This window comes from Centruroides vittatus, unplaced genomic scaffold (genome assembly GCF_030686945.1).
Source record: "Centruroides vittatus isolate TY-2023 unplaced genomic scaffold, ASM3068694v2 contig_299, whole genome shotgun sequence".
Classification (NCBI taxonomy): Eukaryota; Metazoa; Arthropoda; class Arachnida; order Scorpiones; family Buthidae; genus Centruroides; species Centruroides vittatus.
In genome coordinates, this window is record NW_027121909.1 from 1,318,369 (window position 1) to 1,338,360 (window position 19,992).

The following is a 19,992-nucleotide window of genomic DNA, read 5'->3' on the forward strand; positions in this document are numbered from 1 at the left end:
TTTCCGAAAAAGTATTGATATAATAGTATAATAATTAGTTCAGAGAGTAAGATGCTGTCAGCTAGTTGAGCTGGAAAATGAAAACTATGTACCGTTTAAGAATCCAAGTTTTAATATGTATCTCAGTGTTTTAAAGGCTATTATACTTTTTCGGAAAACTAAATGTATAACATCTTAATGTGAAAAGCGACAGAAGAGGGGCAAAGACCCGAAACGCGTCTCGGCTAATAGAAAAAGAGAATTAAACAGATCTAAAAAAAGCCTTGTGTTAGTTATATTACACTTCATTGTGAGAAATAATCAAATCAAAGATTTTATTCGTTTTAGCATTTGCAATTTTTTAAAATAAAATTCAGCTCTACCCTCAAAATTAAGCATTTTGCATTTGATAATAATTGAAAATAAAATGTTTTTGAAATAGAATCTCGTAACAGATTGTGCCAATCACAATTTTATTCATTGTAATATTATGAAAGTTATATTTTTAATATAATCTCATAATAGCCAGGAAAGATACGCAACTTGTTGCTAAATTTTTTCAAAATAATTAGAACCAAATTTTGTTTGTATAGTTCTCTTACTAATACAGTCTAAATATTAAAATTTAAAAAATGCGTTGAATTTCGTTCCCATAATTATTTTATTTAATTTCACAAAATATTGTGTGCACGAAGCGGTTGGAATGAAGAAAAAGTGATCCATGAATACGGAGATTGAGAAGCACTAATCTTAAGTTGTTTGGATTTTCTTTATTTACTGTCCTTGTAGTCAGAAATAAACGAATGCTTTTAGAAAAGTCTTTTAACTTTCAACATAATTCAATTTATGTGATTTGTTCGGAAGAAATTGATTTGAACAGCAATTTTAGAACTACGATTGTTATTCTCAAAATTTTACCACAAAGGTAAAATTTTTTTATATAAATTAATTAAAAACCGATTATAGTCCGATTATATCAAAAATCCATTTATCACGTCTGATAGTCGGAGAAATCCACCAGCAATCAAATAAAATAAAAAAGAAAAATGTTTAAAAAAGCAAGTACAAATGGCAATTACAGTGTAATATCTAGGTCGCACATGCTGTCTGGAAGCCACCCATCCTTATATGAGAATATTTATTTTCAGTCGTAATGTGATTCCCGCGCTTTACAGAAAGTTTATGACTAGTTCACTTGATAGACGAATGTTATTTTATTTAAATTAAAAATTCGGAGAATTTATAAAAATACTGTATCAAAACCCCATCCCCCTGTTAAACAGTTAGACCAGTTAACCAGTTTGATTTAACATGTAAAACCTTATGCCAGGGAGCGAAAATGGCTTTGAATTATCCCAGTTAGAGTTAATTAGGTTCCACAATACTAAAAACATTAAACTTAATACAATAAATAATAATAATAAATTTTAATATAAATTTGTATTTAAAACATAGGTTATTCTTCTTCACATGAAATATCTTTTCCATATTGAATGTTAATATTATTCATTTGAAAATGTTTAACATCAATTTAAAATTAATTATTTTAGTTATCATTAGTTATTACTCATTTAAAAAAATTTCATTTAATTCAATTTTCACATAATTGTAATTGAGATAATAATGATTGATATGTTAATACTAAGTTTATATTTTCATTAAAAAAAGTTAATGATTTATAGTAAAAAATATTTTCTGAATGTTATAAAACTGTAAAGATATTATACATAAAAAATTTGACCAGATAGTGCAGAAGAATTACTGAATAAAAGATCAGCAATAATTTCACATACATGATTATTCTGTGAGATCCAATCCTGCAAAAAACAAAAGTGTAAATATTATTGTTTATTCTCATTCAAAATTCACTTATTTTATTGCATTTATTTATACAATTAATTCCAAAAATATATATAAGTAACTTACATCATTTTTTAAGCATACATAATATATAAAACTGTTATGAATTCTTCTCAATTTGACAAGTTCTTTAACTTTCTTAGAAATTTCAAAATGTTCATCCATTCTAAATTCAGAATGTACAACGAGGTGCACCACAGTATTTTTAATAACAGTAGAATTTTCAAAATCTTCATTAACTACTTGCATTAAAGATTTATTTTTATGAAATTGTATAACACTTGATTTTGTAATAAAGTCATCTTCTACTTTATTTTTATCAACCTGTAAACAATGTTTAAATAATAAAATATTATAATTAAATAAAAATACATTATATTTTAATACACTATATTGTAAAATAAATTACAGTTTAATTTATAATGCAGGTACAGGATGTACCAAAGGTTCCCTTACTAAACTTTTGAAAATTACTTCCTGACAAGCTGAAGAAATGACAAAAGAGGGCATTACTGATTGAGATTTGTGACAATCTAGAAAGTGTTTTGGATAAATCCATATGGGTAGAGTAACAGTATACCATCAACTGGAAAATGGAAGACATGGTCATGTCAACTATGATGTTTAATCCAAAACAAATACTGTAATTACATTTTTTGAAGGCTTAATTTTGATATGGAGTGTTATAAATGATATGTGAAGAGTTAGAAGAAAAAATTTCCCAATGATAAACTATCAAGTAAGCTCACTTTGTACAAACTTGTCCAAAGATTTTGTGAAACTGAGTTTGCTGTAGACAGATTAAGAAGTGAAAGGTATATCAAGCTCACTCCTGCCATTTTTGAGGAAGTGCAGCAAAGATTGACAATGTCCCCAAGAAAGTCTTTAAGATGACTCTCTTAGCAGTCAAGATTATCAGTATGGTTAACACACAGGGCTTTCAAGCAAATTAAATTTTACCTCTACTGTGTGAGTGTGGCTGCATGAATTGTTGTGAGATATGACAATGCTTCTGCAACTGGTTCTACAGATTTCAATGAAACAATGTAACCATCTTCAACAAGATTTTTTTACACAGATGGGGCATGGTTTCATTTAAATGGATATGTGAGTTCACAGAACACGAGTAGTGTGCCGTCATTGGAAGCGATGGAAGCTCTGCTTCCACCTTCCAATGACCTTCCCTCGTATTTTATAAAATATAAATTTTCATATTTTAATGTACTTTTAATTAATTAAAATAAATATTTTATTATAACTGCATTGTGTATCTTTTACAAATTTCTATAATGTAGAAAAACGTACGTAAAAAAACGATAAGATTGTATTTGTATATTCGAATAATTCGGTGGCGGAAGGAATGTCAAAACCCGGTCAGTTTCCAATCAGCCAGATTATATAGGCATTGGCACATGCGGTTTACAGAGCACCAACCTCACCTGGTTTAGCTGGTAGAAGCGACACACACGTAAAGCGTACAATTTTATATCCCGGAGCGGTTCTGAGCTGTTAGCCGCCTGCTAGATATTTGGCCACCCTCGCCCGATTATGTGAATCACGAGCAGACTAGATCAACGGCGAGCAACCCCCAGCCCACGGGCCAGCTACGGCTCGCAAAAAGTTTCTATCTGGCCCGTGAGATCTTTAATAGATTATTAAATTGGAAAAACAACCAATTAATAGTTATTTTTCCAATTCTTTGTAATTTTCAAAAACAATAAGAGAAATAAATGTAGTAATTAAGTTTTTATTTATTTATTTCATATTTGCAGACTAAAAAAATTACAAGTCACAAGAAGGCATCAATTAACTACTACGGCCCATGGAAAAACGTAAAATTTATTCTGGCCCATGTTATAAAAAAGGTTGCCCACCCTAGACTAGATTTATAACTTAACCCAACTGATAGGAGTTTACTGGCATGTTTTTATGATAGTTCTGTATAGTTGACAGGAGTTAAAAAAAAAACTCCATTAAAATATTTGATATATTTATTCTGCGTTTATTCTGCTCTCCCATCTTATATTACTTACGGATTTCAATGTTAAACCGGTGATATTACGATTTAGTATGTCCCATCTGTAAGGGGTTGGAGAAAAAATGTGTACAATTCTAGTACAGTGTTAAAAAATTAACTGTTACTTTGACAGCATCATTTACAACCAAATTTAATGAATGAGACATACAATGGTACAAAAAAAAAAAGCTCTAGAATTTATTTTCCTTAAATTTACGATTTATATATCCGTTGTCATAAAAATTTCTTTCCACTTTTTTCCCAAGACTACAGATATTCAGGTACAAAGTAACTGGTTTCGACTTATTTCTACTAAGAAGTAGTTAAATAATTAAGAGATTAGGGAATGGGGATATAAATAAAACCCTGCTGAAAGAGCCAGAATTTTACTTAAACAAAAGCTTAACCAAACCAATTATTAGCTCAGTACAGTGGGGAACTGATTTCCGTGTACACCTGATACTAAAATGAATTACAGTAGTTAGAAAACAAATGACTATTAAGTTTAACATATTTACATCTATGGTGAGAAATGTTTAAAATTTACAACAGCCCTGTGGCGTCCTTTGAGATATACTAGTGACGCAACAAAAGAGGCATTTGACATTGACCGGTATCGACACCCTTGGAATTTGGCAGCCTGCGTGCATGCACGTGCCACAACCTACCAGGACGTCTCTGATTCCATTCATTAGCAACTTGTAGGGAGCTATTTCACTAAGTGGATTGTTTTAAGATTTAAAAAGTAAAGAAAATTTTGTTATTTTTATGTACGTTTCTTCACAAAGTTATATTTAATTATAAGTTTTTTTAAAAGTATATTCATACAATTGAAGAATTTTTTGTACTAGGTATATGCATTCATCACACATTTTGTTTTACAAAGTAAGTTTTTTTTTTTATAATTTTAATTTTAGCCCTTATATCGTGACTAGTGATTAAAAAATTTATTTTAAAAAGTTTTGGCTCAAGACCATATAATGAAAAAGAAAACATTATTAAAAGAGAAAGACCAATGCCTAAATTAAATATAAATATGTCAACAAAAAAATTTCGACATTTTGACGATAAAATTTATGACGAATGACGATTCTTTCATAAAATTGAAGCAATTTGGAAATCAAAATAGAATAGAATTTAACATTGGTAGACAATGTAAAATAAATATTAAAAATTATAACAAGATAATTACAATTAATAGATATATCTAAATTAATAGATGTTATATGTTTTTTTTAAAAGCAAGAATTGGCATTTAGAGGGCGTAGGGAATTTATTGAATCTAATAAGAAAATTCAATATAATTACCTCTGTTATTTATCAAGTACATCAGATAATCTATTAAAAATACATTTAAAGAAGTATACGATTTTTACTGGCTTATCGAACAAACGAATACGAACGAGACCTGACGTTCAATTAATTGATTGCCCCTGGAAGTCGACATCTTACAGAAACACAGCTTCCCTATCATCAAATGTCACGGCACGCCACTGCAGAACACACAACTCTGATCAGCATAAACTTGCAAACCTACCACTGCATCTGCAAAAGATTAGTGTTTAGTATGCAGTGTCTCAGCACAAAAATTACTGGTTTCTGCAAGACAGGATAATATGCCATATGCTGTGAGAAAGCATACTCTGAGATATTTTTGAATACTTTATCATTTCTAAAGACTTGTGGCCACTCCAATCCTCAGATTTGACTTTGCCAGATTTCTTTTTATGGTGGAATTTAAAAGATAGAGCTATGTAAATAATTCCTACAATCTGGATGGCTGAAACACAACATTTCAGCAAGCATAGCAGTTATCATGCCAAGAAAATGAATAAAAGTATTTGTTGTAGAGTGGATCCAGATGGAAATGCCTCTAGATGGAAAATGGATACTACCAGCAACTACTCTAAAAATTTCTGAGTACTCAATCTTCCTTACACACCGGTGATTCAATCAAAAAATACACTTACGTAAAACCAGATAACCGGAGTGATTAGTATTCGGGTCGCAAAACGTTTTTAATTTCTGAGTACAATATATGGTCTATATATGAATTTTATTCTTTTATATTTTGTGCACAAGTCATGTTTTAAACATATAAAAGTTGGAACCAAATACAACTAAACATCATACACCTTTCTTACTTTCCCAGCAATCACTTTAATAAAATAATAAATGTTTTCAATTTTTAGGGATCGGAACCATTTGAATATAAGTAGAGAGCTTTTTATGTTTTGAAAAGTGTGTGGAAAAATAAGAAAGGTGTGTTGTATTTAGGTCATGTTTTATTAATAAAAAACTTTGAGATTGAGTAAGAGAACATTTGGTATACACCCAGTAGTATTTATTACCAAATTAGAATATTAACTATTAATATTCTATATTATATATATATAGTATAAAATAGATGATAATATATTAATAATTAATATATCTAAAAATGTCATATTTTTCATTTAGTATTGATAATTATGTAAACTATGTTGCTTATGAAATCAAACACATTATTTTTATTTTTTTCACATTTTCTGTCTGGCAGGCACTAATAGAGCCTTTTCTCATGCTCATCAAGAATTTGGACAAATGGTGAGAGATCAGGCCTAACATGTCTGAGCCATCCTATCCATGAAACTTTATAAGCTGACTTACACTCAAACTATATCCCCAGAATGGTAGGCCTTTACTGTCCCATTTCAATAATCTAAATCAAGCACATTAAAAATATAAATATAATTTGATCAATTTATTTCATGTATTCAGAATAATATTATATTCAGAGTAAGTTTCCTGAATTTGTAAGTTTTTCTGGAAAATGTCAAGGTATCAAATTTGCAACTATTAAATTGAGATTCAAACGAACCTCAAACAAAAAAACTGGAGGAATGTACTTCATCTAACATAACCTTAATCGTTCCAGTTAATCACTTTCATACTTGTTCAAACGTTTTCGACCCATCCTGGGTCATCTTCAGGATATCGTTGTAATAAAATAAACTAACGTGCGGAATTGGAACGTTCAAATCGAATCCAGTCCAATTCAAATTATTATCAAATGGTTAATCTTGCTAATGGAACTATTCTCTCGTGCTATGATGATGATAGGGCGCGTGAGAAGATCTTGGTGTAAATTTGCTGCATAATCATTAAAATTAATGCCTTACGACTCAAGGACCAAACGGCAACATACCACCACCCTTGTGCGTGCAGCTTCTGAACCAGGAATCACTGCAGATCTAAAAAATGCTCGTCTCATAAGACTCATCCACCGCATGGACCAGCTCAGAATAATGGAAACACTAGAAATTTACAAAGCTGGATTAAAAAACACCTGCATTAACTATAAAGATGCAGCTAGCATTTCACAAGCATGGAAATACTGTTATGAGGGGAAAACACCTGGTAATTGAGTCGTAAGGCATTAATTTTAATGATTATGCAGCAAATTTACACCAAGATCTCACACGCCATATTGTCATCATAGCATGAGAGAATAGTTCCATTAGCAAGATTAACCGTATAATAATTTGAATCGGACTGGATTCGATTTGAACGTTCCAATTCCGCACGTTAGTTTATTTTATTACAACGATATCCTGAAGATGACCCAGGATGGATCGAAAACGTTTGAACAAGTATGAAAGTGATTAACTGGAACGATTAAGGTTATGTTAGATGAATTAAATTGAGAATATGCTTATGTCATATTTAGATAAAATGCAAAATCTACTTACTAGTAACCAAAATTATTATTTTTATCCAAATATATTTGGAATTAAGTGAATATTTCTGACATTATAAAATCATAATTCATATAAATATTGAGAATTTAAATTAACATGAAAAACATTAAATTACATGAAAAACTTATGTTTGAGTGATTGTTACCTAAACTGCAACAAATAGAATAATGCAATAAAATCTTCAATTAAGTAATTTGTAAATATAAAAATAAATTCTAATTTTGAGATAAGCTAATGTGTGTGTAAAATAAATCTACATGATATCTAGTAATTTAAACTGATATGAGGGTTATTCAGAAATTAACCTCCAGTAGTCATTAAAAAAACCAAACAAAGACAATAGTTTGTCTTTATTTTTGTTTTTTCACTGACTATACAAAACAGATATGTACATATATTAGCTACTTCTCAACATAAGTTCTGCTGGAATTCAAGCATTTGTCATAATATGGTACCATTTTCTGTATTCCTTCATCAAAGAAGTTTGCCACCCAGAAGTTTAGCCATCCATTCAGAACAAGAAACAAGGAACGTTGTCATCAAGCATGGTTCTTGTCCACAATGCTGCACATCCACATACAGTTGCATGCACACAGAAATTGCTCCAACAGTTTCAATGGAAGTTGTTTGATCACCCATCTACAACCCCAACCTCACTCTGAGTGGCTTTCATTTGCCCCCAAAAATGAATGTGGTTAAGAATGCAGCAATTGAAATCCAATGAGGAACTGATGCAAGGCATTTGTGGATCGCTGAATTCCCAGACAGCAACCTTCTTTTTCTAAAATCAAAACCAATCACATTTTTCCAGAAAATGGATTTAATCATTAAATGAACAAACAAACACTTTTGATTTATTTTATAAACCTGCCTCAGGTTTTGAACTACAAAATTCTGAAATTCTAAATTAGAATGTTTCAAACATTTTATGATGTTAATTATAAAATTTTTAAAATACTGTAATTTTGTGTACCAAGATATATTACTGAATATGCTTAAGTCTTTTCATTATTGTACTTATCAGTCTCATTTCTTTGGGGTAATCTAAAGAACAACATCAAGTGTTAAATAGTGTGAGATTTCCCACTCTATCCTGAATTTTCACACTACGATGTTAATTAATTTTCCCTCCTTTCTGGAGTTCTCCTCTGGAGAGGTCAAGAGAATGACCCTTTCGTTTCCCTTTTATTACCACGTAGTAATGAAGTGATCTTCTCTTACAACAAGACGTCCCAGGTGTCCAGAAAAATTCCTCCACTCTCACCAAGGGTTCAACTATGTGTATCCACCGTCGTAGGACATCTTCTTTAACCAATTATTATGCCCTAAACCAGTCCCTCGATAGAAGTAGACAAAAGATCACCTTGCAGAGAGGTCCGAACTAAATATGCCCACCTGTTTCTGAATTGATGACTCACAGAAAGAACAACAATTATTTTACACGGAGCTTAACCTTCCGACCCCACCATCCAGTGTTGGAGGTGATAACTCGCCTAGAAGGCAGAATATCGTTCAAGGACAGTTTACATCAACAATGATGAGTCAAACTTACAAACACCACCTGGGGTGTGAATCAGCTTCCGTTCGAATGAATATAAAAAGGGACTGAATGTGACCCACGGGGCAAACATCGACAGAGCGGACAGTAAGAAATGCCATACTCGAAGGTGGACATACGCAACCGATGTCGACCGCCATATGCTAGAGCGGACATCAACAGCGGCCACACACAACAGCAGCATCCAGAGAAGTCGCTACCGAAATCCACCCGCCAGACACCTCAATGATCACCTTCGGCCCAACTCCACCATAACCTCAGACAGGCCACCTCTGACTCAGCTTGACCAGCCAGTGTCTACACATCCACCGCATAACCCGGGAGCTATGCATATCTAGAGGTATTCAATTAGATTGGAATGATTAATGTAAACTCTCTCTCTCTCTCTCTCTGCCAAATAGTTGATAAGTAATATTTATAAGAATAGTTTTAATAATATTCATCCCAAGAACGCAACGAGTAGACAGATAGATTGTTGCGCGGGTCTATTTTTGCATATTTTATCTTTGTATATTTCTATCGTATATGGTCATATTTAGCCGCATATAAAAAACTTAGGTTAGAGATAATAAATGTGCGTTGTTGTGTTTATGTTAAACCTGTCTCTTCCTTTGAGTACGGACACCTTGTCACCTTACTTGTGGCCTCCCCACTCTACAACTTGCCCTCCTACAGCCATTCTCTGACAAGAGCTGCCGATAAGTGAGGTTTAGCCCCCTGCTAACCCCCCCGGTTCTCACAATATGAATTATGAGTATTTATGGTTAATAAAACTATTTTTCAATGTGGTCTTGAATATTTCCAATGTTTCAACATTTTTAAGCAATGTTCATTGTAGACTCATTTTATTATTTTTGCTTTGTTTTGATTTGCCGAAAAGTGTAAATGGTTTTTATTTTAGAAATTATTGGATTTTTGGAAAACTACTGTGATGAGAAAATACAGAAAATGGTGCCATGTTATGACAATTGCCTAAATTTTGACAGAATTTATGTCAAGAAAAATCTAAGATATGTATACACCTTTTGTATATAATAAATATAGTTTGTCTTTATTCTTGTCTTTTCACTGTCTAATGGAGGTTAATTTCTGAATAGCCTTCATATTTAATTTTAAAAATTTAACACATTCACTGACACCCATTATAAGGCAAAATTCCACTGACAAATATGGCAAATATGCAAATATATGCAAATATGCCAATTTATTATTTCATAAAATATGTCATTGTTTTACACAAATTAAGAATAAAAGATTTTTCATTTTGAACAATCTTTATGGAATTATTTATGATGCAAAATTGAATCATTGACCTATCCAAAGACATAAAAAAATAATCTACCATAATTAAATATTTTTGGAAAACTAAAAACCAAGCAATCAAATATAATCTTGAAAATGTTTGTCATACTTCCATACAGTAATAAATAGCATCCAAAAATAGAGCATGCTCCATTTACCAAAAAATTCCAGCACACATACTAAATCATATCATTAGCACACTGTGAAGAAAGTCACATGATGCAAAATCATGTCAACTTGCAGTGAATGTGTTAAGTTAAAGTAACAAAATCATATCAAACAGAAAAAAAATGGTAGAAGATAAATATAGATAGTTAAAAGACCATTTATATATATATTTATATATACAGTAGAGACTCGTTAATCGGAATCGCCGGTAATCGGAACGATTTTCAGTCAGACTGTGTTGTGCTGAATCAAATGTTTTTGATACTAGATTTACTTCTAAAGTATAATTTTCATGTTTTTATATTCTTCAATATATTTATTTTGTTTGTACAAAATGAAGAAATAATTTTTAACGATACGATAGCCTCTATTATTATTATAAAAATTTTTGTTAGGCTTAAAATCAACGAGAATTCAACACAAAGCAACACACAGCAGAGAAAAATTTGAACATCGGACAGGTTAATATATTTATTCATACATAATCGGTAATCAGAACAAATCACTAATCTGAACAACCCCAGTCCCCAACTGATTCCGATTTTCGGTTCTCTACTGTATATCATATAAGATACTAGTGAACCAGAAAAAAAGGTTGTCTTAAATTATTTCCTGACTTTAAGAGGTATATATAAAGAAGCAGCCAAAAGTAACAATCTTACATTGGTATACCGATGTGACCCAACCTTTTCAAAATTTTAAGAAATGATAAGGTTCCATATGATTGCAACTCTGTAAGGCATCTACTCAATCCCTAACATTTTACAACAAGGTTTGTATACATAGGCACCACTGAATATATATTTATGTTCTTTACTATTTATATGCCTCGACCAATCGCTGCCACTTTCTTGTTTTGTGTGTTTGTTTGTTATTTGTCATTTTGTTTTTTGGGGGAACATTTATTGACTTTAGAAGGGATGTGATGTGAATAATTTTGTACTTCTTTTTGTTTACAGATTAATTGTCACGTGTCTCTGGTAGAAGATACTGTAATTGTATTCTTATATTATTATGTGCGATTGTAATATTTTTTTGTTTGTTCACTTATTGCCCGTACATACAGGGCTCTCCTTGTACTATCAAAAAAATAAAAAAATAAAAAATAAATGTTCTTTACTATGATAGTACTATGGAACCAGAAACACATAAAGTAATATTTATTAAAATTGTTCAGAATATGCCTTTTGGTTGGATATTAGAACCAAACCTTGTTCTTCAAAATGTATGTCATTATACTGATGAGTTTTACAGTGTTAATACTTTTCAATATGTATTAAATAAAATAGATATATGTCTAATAACTGAAGAGACCTTGTACCTAGTATCCAGCTGAAATGCATACTGTAAACAATTTTAAATATGGAATGTTTTTAAATAAATGTGGCTCTTTGATAATAGTGCCTCCATTTCACTATTTCAATAGTCTCAAATAGAAAGTGGTTGCAGAATTTAATGGTATGTTGTATTAGACATATTGAACATTATAACTTTTCATTTAGTTACGTGATAAAATAGTTTAAAAATATTTTCGTTTATATCACAAATCAGAATTTTTAAAATCATTTATGAAAGAGATGATTAAAAAAAAGCAGTTCAAAAATGATTTTAAAATAAAATGGTATAATTGCATAGTACTAAAATAAAGAAAGAAAAAGTTTTTAATTCATTTATTAATATTATTTTGTAAATAACAAGCATATCACACACACTACAAATATACATTAAAAAGGAAAAGTATACGAAATCAAAACAAAATTTTGAATTTATTAATTCATATAGTTAAATGCAATACCATGTAAATATTTTACTATGTTTTCCCTATTGTAATTTAAAACTTTTTTCAATTCCTTTGGTCAGCTTTATCATAACATCTATGTTCATGCTGATGTTGAAAACCTGCTATTGCTCTTTCATAATTGACATCACATATAAATCCATAAATTTACATGACTTGTGATTTATCTTTATATGTATTTTACCAATGTCTCAAAAAAGAAAACATCTGCCTGCTATGTATGCAAAAATTCTTAAGTTTCTGTCACTCAAATGATGGTCACCCAATTAATTATTACTCAGTTGACTATCACCAGTTGTTGCTTATCCTACTGATACCCTTTCCAATCCTTGGTGGTCACTTTTTGAGATTTAAATACTTATGTTTTCTTTTGTTTATTGTTTATTTTTATTATATGTATTTTATTTTTTATTTATATATTTATTGTTTTTTGTTATTTAAATTTCTTGTTCACATGGGAAATATTTATGCACTATTGTTAAATTGTACACATTTCTTTAAGTGAAATTTTGGCTTTATTAATTATTTATTTTTATTTATTACGTATTTTATTCATATATATTTATTTATTTATTATCAATACATCACAAGTAAGAAGTGCCAGTTGACTATTGATCTCCAGCTTCTGTTTAACAACGTTCCAACAACAATAAAAATAAACATATAAAAACATGTAAAAAACCCAATACCATACATTTATTATTTCTTGTTCCTATATTAATTCAAACATTACATTCTATTTTTAAATTGTATTTTTTTATTCAATGTTGCTGTTAACTGAAGGTCAGTTAAACTGATTGAAAACATTCTTAATTTTAATAAATATGCTGTTAGGATTATGAAGGTGATTTTTGTTTGTGTTATATAATTGTATATAATGTATAAAAACATTAATATTAAATAGCAATATTACAAATTAATTTATCTCTAAAAATATAAATTTATATTTTCTTTAAAATATGAATTTAAATATACCTTTACATTCTTGAAAGTTTTGCTTAAATTATATTTCATACATTCCAGAAAATCATTATTTACTCCATCTGTCTTAATACAAATTTGCATTCCTTCTGAAATAAGATAAAATTGATTATTTTTTATTTAAAATTATATAGAAATATTTTTTTCTTTATTATATTATTGGATAATTTACTTTTTTGTATAAGCTACAAGGTTTAAGCTTATACAAAAATGTCGTAAATCTTCATTTTTTCCACCCAATTTCACTGTTTGCTGAAACTGATTTTTTTTATTTTTATGCATTTATAAGAATACTTTAATTCTGCTTTATGGTGTTTTAACTAACTTTGATGGCAATTTTATCACAGTATGTAATACATTATTGATCTGTCATTCTTATGACAAGTTACAGAAATGGAATATGAATGAAACAACAATTAAGACTGTGCTTTTCATACTTATAGTAATATATATAACTCTATATACAATTACAATAACTGCAAGAAAAAATTACCAAGTTAGGGTGCTGCTATTAGAAAAGCAGCATTGAAAAATACTAAATTAGCCAATTACTTAATAAAATAAAACAAAATTTATGCTTCCAAAAGGACTACTCTTAATATTAAAAAAAAAAAAAATTATAATGGGAAATGAAAACTTGAGATTCTGTTTCAGCTGATCCCATTAGTATCTAAAAACAATACAAATTAATTAGTAATCAAAATTATAGTTGATGGAAAATAGCACAATCTTATATGGCAGTTGATTTGGATTTGTTTTCAGCTGGATTTTTGCCAAACTGAAGATGTAAAAGCTAGTTATAACTTGCTTCAGTCGTAGTTTTCAGTTTCACTTGTATTTTCAAATGAGTTACTTATTCAAGATCTGTCTCTCTTCATTCATTCTTATTACAAATTATGGGTTACAGACATGATTTATAATTATAAAACCATGTCTTCAGATCTGGCAAATTTTTTAACGTTAAATAATTTATGCATGTGCCTTCTGTTCATTTACCAATGTGGTTGCCTTACTTTGAATTCTTACAGACATTTTATTTATACACTGTATAAACATCTTTGGTGGTTATAATTATTGTTTAATGAAGTAAAGATATGTGATTTCTCCTACTGCATCAATATTATGTGATAAGTTCTTCTGAGAGGTGTACTCAAGATTTAATCGTGGGGGAACAGAGTTGAATGGATAAAAAATTTTTAATGCAAACTCAATAAAATTTCCACTATATGTAACTGCCAATTCATAAGTAATATAGAAATATAAATGACACAATATAAATAAAAAACGAATTGTAATTAAGAAAATATTTTTGGAAAATTGACTAGGGTTTGTTTTCCTTTTACTTTGGAGGGTACCAGGATCCCTTGGCCCACCTACTTGGTGCACCACTGCTTCTGAGAGCCAAAACCTATAACTCACATATTCAGTTATAAAAAATTACGTAATTAATGTCAAAACAACAGAACAAAAAAAGGGAACAAAACTTTGATAATTCACAATCAGAGAAAGTCCAATGACTGAAATGTCCAAAATTGAACTCTTCCTCAAGCTTGTCAAAATCAACATATTTTGAAAAGCATGGATCATCCAATCAGGTTGACCCATGTTTTACAAAATCCATGGCAACATAATAAAGCAAAGTTCTTGTAAAAAAATAAACAAAAAATAATTATAATGAAGTAAATGACAGCACAGCTTGCAATTAAATATATTTAAAAGACAGAACAATAAGTACAACTAAACACACATTAAACCCAATAATATTAATCCATTACATCACTAACTGCCGTAACTAATTGGGCTATAAACAATTAAAGATTATAAATAAATTTGGCACTTGAGGTATGTGTTAGGTGCCATCTCTTATTAAAATTAATAATTATAATAATTTAAATAAATTTAGATTAAACTGGAAGAAAAGAATCGGCCCTGCAACTCAGGCTTACCATGCAGTCGCATTGCCAGTTACCCTACTCAGACCTTCGGCCTGATCTCCTCTTCCAACATATATAAGCCAAAGCCATAACCAGAGCCATTATGGCACCTAACGCCTACCTCAAATGCCAAATTTATTTATAATCTTAATCATTTATAGCCCGATTATTTACGGCAGTTGGTGATGTAATGGATTAATATCATCGGGTTCAATGTGTGTTTAGTTGTATATACAGTCAAACCTGTTTTTATGCAGTCTTTTTCTGTGCGATTTTTATTTGTGCGATTTTTTTTGTGCGGTATATGAAAATTTCAATCAAATTGGAACATAATTGACTCCTGTAAAATTTTTAAAAACTCTATTGGTTGTTTTCTATGACATCAGCAGGTTTTTTCATTTTTTATTCAGTAAAATTTTTTTCTCATATGTTTATTTCGGTCCCCTCTTATTTTAATAGCATAAAAACCATAAATATTATGTTATATTTAAACAGATGCAGTAAGTTAGCTCCCCTCCAGCTTTAGACTGCGAGTGTGAAATTTCACGCCTTGTTAAATGAAATAACACTTCCTGCAGCTATATTTATCAAATAAAATCATTATTTAAGGATTATTTTTAACTTTTTAATGTTAGATTTGTATTTAAGTGGAAATAATTAATTAATATAAAAATTAAAATTCTTAGAGGATTTTTTTCCCCATTAGGTGTTGCAGAATAAGGCCCAAGGAGTTAAAAAAGCAATTCCTAGTTATTTCGTACGGTTTCGAGTTATTTTCTACGTGAGACTTTTTTTATGCGGTCCCTATCCACCGCACAAAAACAGGTTTGACCGTATATACCTTGCCGGGGTTGCAATGGCCAACTGAGTGCCTTGGGTTGATGTTGCTGGCCGTTGGCGCTGTAATAGCCGTTGATGGTTATGGTTTTGGCTTATATATGCTGGAAGAGGAGATCAGACCAAAGGTCCGGGTAGTGTAACTGGCAATGCGACCGCACGGTAAGTGGGAGTTGCAGGTTCGAGCCCCGCTTCGGGCCAATCCTTTTCTTCCAGTTTAATCTAAATTTATTTAAATTATTATAATTATTAATTTTAATAAGAGATGGCGCATAATGCCTACCTCAAGTGCCATATTTATTTATAATCTTTAATCGTTTATAGTCCAATTATTTATGGCAGTTGGTAATGTAATAGAACAATAAGTAATAGTAATTTGCGAATTTTTGTGTCTGCATGTGTGTTTATAAAAAGAAAATTAAAAAAAATTATTTACCTTTTAATATTCCTTCTGTAGCATATAAATCTTTTTTATAAGTTACCTACATCATAAAAAGGCAACTTTTTTAATTAATAATCAGAATAATTTTATTTTAAAAAACTGAAACATTGAAAAATTGTATCATTATCATATATATATAATATCATATAAGATTCATAATTTTTGAGAAAGCAAAATCAACATTATTTAAAAAAAAGAAGTTTACAAGAAACTTGCTTCATTTAAGGACTTGTTACATCAAGAAGAAAGCATATACAAAAACTAGAGGATGACAATCATTTCTCACATATTTATTGTAACACAAATTTGTATGCTAATTATTTGAAAAAGGATTGTTGTACTTTAGTTTTTGTATATTCTTTCTTTATGTAATAAGTCCTTAAATGAAATAAGGTTCTTGTAAACATTTTTAGAATAAGAAGCATGATCATAAGCAACATTATTTTCATTGTAATTTCACTTTCTTAGAAATTAATAATAAGAATATCTGAAAAATAACAAAATAAAGTGATTCTAGAATGATTTTTAATTTCAACAGACATATTTGAAAAATAAAAGTCATCTTTGATTTTGATCACAGTCAAAATTTTGAAGAATCTGTAATTAGCTTTTCTTTGTATCAAATAAAAATAAAAGAATCACAAAATGTCAAAATTAAAGTTTCATAACTGGAGAAAGAAAATAAAATTTTATTACTGATAAAGAAATCTATAAACATAAAACAAGAACAAATAATGTCTAGTTTAATCATCATATATAGTTTCATTATCAAACAATTTTGAACTTGAAAAATTATAAGACTAAATTTTGAAGTCATAAATATACAATGTAAGTTTACAATATAAGTTAGAATAGAAATAGAAATAATTTTAATATATATATTTGAAAAGTTTAGATAAGTAGAGTTAGTGAGAGAAACAAATTAGTATTATCTAGGAAATACCAATATACATGACTTTATATTATATATTAAATATACTACTTTAATATGCTTTGAATTATAGTTTTTCTAGATAATGCTAATCTAACGAAAACTATATATGCCCATTAAATTATTCAAATAAGTTTTTTTTTTACATACTGTACTTACATTCCCAGACTTTACCCTAAATATTAAAGAATTACTTAATATTTCCTAGTTTTCCAGGTTTCCTTGGTAAGGAGAACCATGGTAATTTATTTATACTTACATGTAAACATACCAAATTGATAAATATAATTAAACTACCAGTTGTCAACAGAAATCATTCATTATTTTGTTATGAGACTTATGTTTTAATAATTTAGTTTCTTTTTTATTATAACAAACTCTTAACCACTCTACAGCCCCTCAAATTTTTTACACACCTTTCTGTTACATCCTATTGGCAAGCGCCAAATCCGACAGAGGGTGCTCAAAATGGCTGCCAAAACAGGTAAGGAAAGGACAGGAAACGTTGATTTGTAGAAGGTGAAACCGTTTTGGATGCTGGACACATCGTATTTTGTGGATTAAACTCTAACAACAACACCGAATACAGTTTTATTTATCATAATAGTTGTTTTTATATTGGAACGTGGTGTATACTGCTTAAAATATTTAAACACTTCTCACCTGTTAACATGTACTGTACACTACACACAATAGTCTTTTATCTTATATATAAAATTCTCGTGTCACAATGTTAGTTACCTTACTCCTCCGAAACGGCTTTACCGATTTTTACCATATTTCATATGCATATTCAGTAGGTCTGAGAATCGGCTACTACCTATTTTTCATACCCCTACACCATTTCCCCCTTTCAAAAATATATTTATATATGGATTAAGGCTTTTATGTCCAACAGATGGCACTAACTTCCGACGACCTAAGTTTGCTTTTCTGTCAGGCATTCTGCTTTTCTGTGAGAATGGACTGAAGCAGATCATTTTCTATCTTCTATCTATATAAATAAAAAATATAACGTTCGTTTGTTCCTACCGATTCCTTTGAAATTTTGACACAACGTTGCATTCGAATACGCACGTGTTTTTATATAATATACATGTCAAAATTCCCCCCAGTGGGGGGAGATGGACGGGATTAAGGCTTACCGTGAAGAACTCGGCTTCTATTATACTATTTTACATGCGGTTTTTTTGCGTTTTTAATTGCGTTTTAATAGGTTACGTCAACAGAATATACACTAAAAAGGGATTTTTCGATATTCCCCAGCGGGAAAAGCGACAGGATTAAGGCTTACTGTGAAGAACTCGGCTTTTATTATACTATTTTAGATGCGTTTTTGATTGCGTTTTAATAGGGTACGTCAAGAGAATGTACACTAAGAAGGGATTTTTTGAAATTCCCCCCACGGGGGAAGTGTTATACATTTATAATAGATACATTTTGAGCCACAGCAATGCGTGGCCGGGTCAGCTAGTTTTTAAATAATAATTCTTATGTAGTCATGACGTAGCGGTAATATTCCAATTCAAGTTTGAAAATTATTCTTTTGAAAATCTGAAGCCATCCACATAAAAAGAAAAAAAATGTCTAATTTATTTTTTTGTAAATGGACATGCCTGTCGAAAAATTGTTTTTGTACGCAGATCGGAAAGAAAATAAGTAAATTTTTCTATCTTCATATACATATGTCGAGATAACTTTCCAGTTAAATTTTTAAAAATATTGTTAATTGAAAATATAAGTTAATTTACGTTTTTTGTTTTCATTTTAGTATTATGCTCGGCTATCAGATGTTTAAGAAAACCAGACAGCCCTGCTTTGCAAGTGCATTCTCCCCGTAACTGAGATGTATTAAAACGACAACATCTGAGATTGCAACACTAAAGCAACAACGTGAACTTTCAGTGTTGTTGTTAGAGTTTAATCCACAAAATACGATGTGTCCAGCATCTAAAACGGCTTCATCTTCTATAAGACAACGTTTCCTGTCGCCGATACAGTCTAGAATTTGACATAAATTCAATGAATTGTTCTCCATTTGGTCATTGCAGTAATCGTCACCAATGGAAACTGAATGGGCTCAGGCATTGAACAAACACATGGTCAGTTCCTTACCTGTTTCGGCAGCCATCTTGAGTGCCCTCTGTCGGATTTGGCGCTTGCCAATAGATAATCAACTTTGAATTTATTTTAATTTTTTAGTAATTTCATTAATTTGCATGCTTTTTAAAAATTTTAATTATAAGCGAGTTAACATTGATTAAACTATCAAGATTGAACTATTATTGATTGAAATATTGATTGGGCTCTCAAGTTTCAAATTAAGGCTGGTGGATAGCAAAAATATTTAAAATGCATGAACAAGTATTTTTATTCAGAATCATGCAAATCTCATTTGAAAATTTAACATATTATTGGGTTGTTCGGAAAGTTCGTAGCGATTTT

The 19,992-nt window shown here is 30.1% G+C and overlaps 1 protein-coding gene across 3 annotated transcripts in view; it reads right to left on the minus strand.

Moving 5' to 3' along the window:
• Positions 1–1,610: 1,610 nt before the first annotated feature.
• LOC136972622 (D-ribitol-5-phosphate cytidylyltransferase-like) overlaps positions 1,611–19,992 on the minus strand; it is a 77,450-nt gene continuing 59,068 nt past the window's right edge. For all 3 annotated transcript variants that reach the window (XM_067267208.1, XM_067267209.1, XM_067267207.1), the window contains exons 7-10: positions 16,611–16,656; positions 13,398–13,492; positions 1,906–2,163; positions 1,611–1,796 (exon numbers count right to left, since the gene is read on the minus strand). In XM_067267208.1, coding sequence (XP_067123309.1) covers positions 1,701–1,796; positions 1,906–2,163; positions 13,398–13,492; positions 16,611–16,656 — 495 coding nt within the window. In that variant the 3' untranslated portion in view covers positions 1,611–1,700. The remainder of the gene's footprint in view (positions 1,797–1,905; positions 2,164–13,397; positions 13,493–16,610; positions 16,657–19,992) is intronic.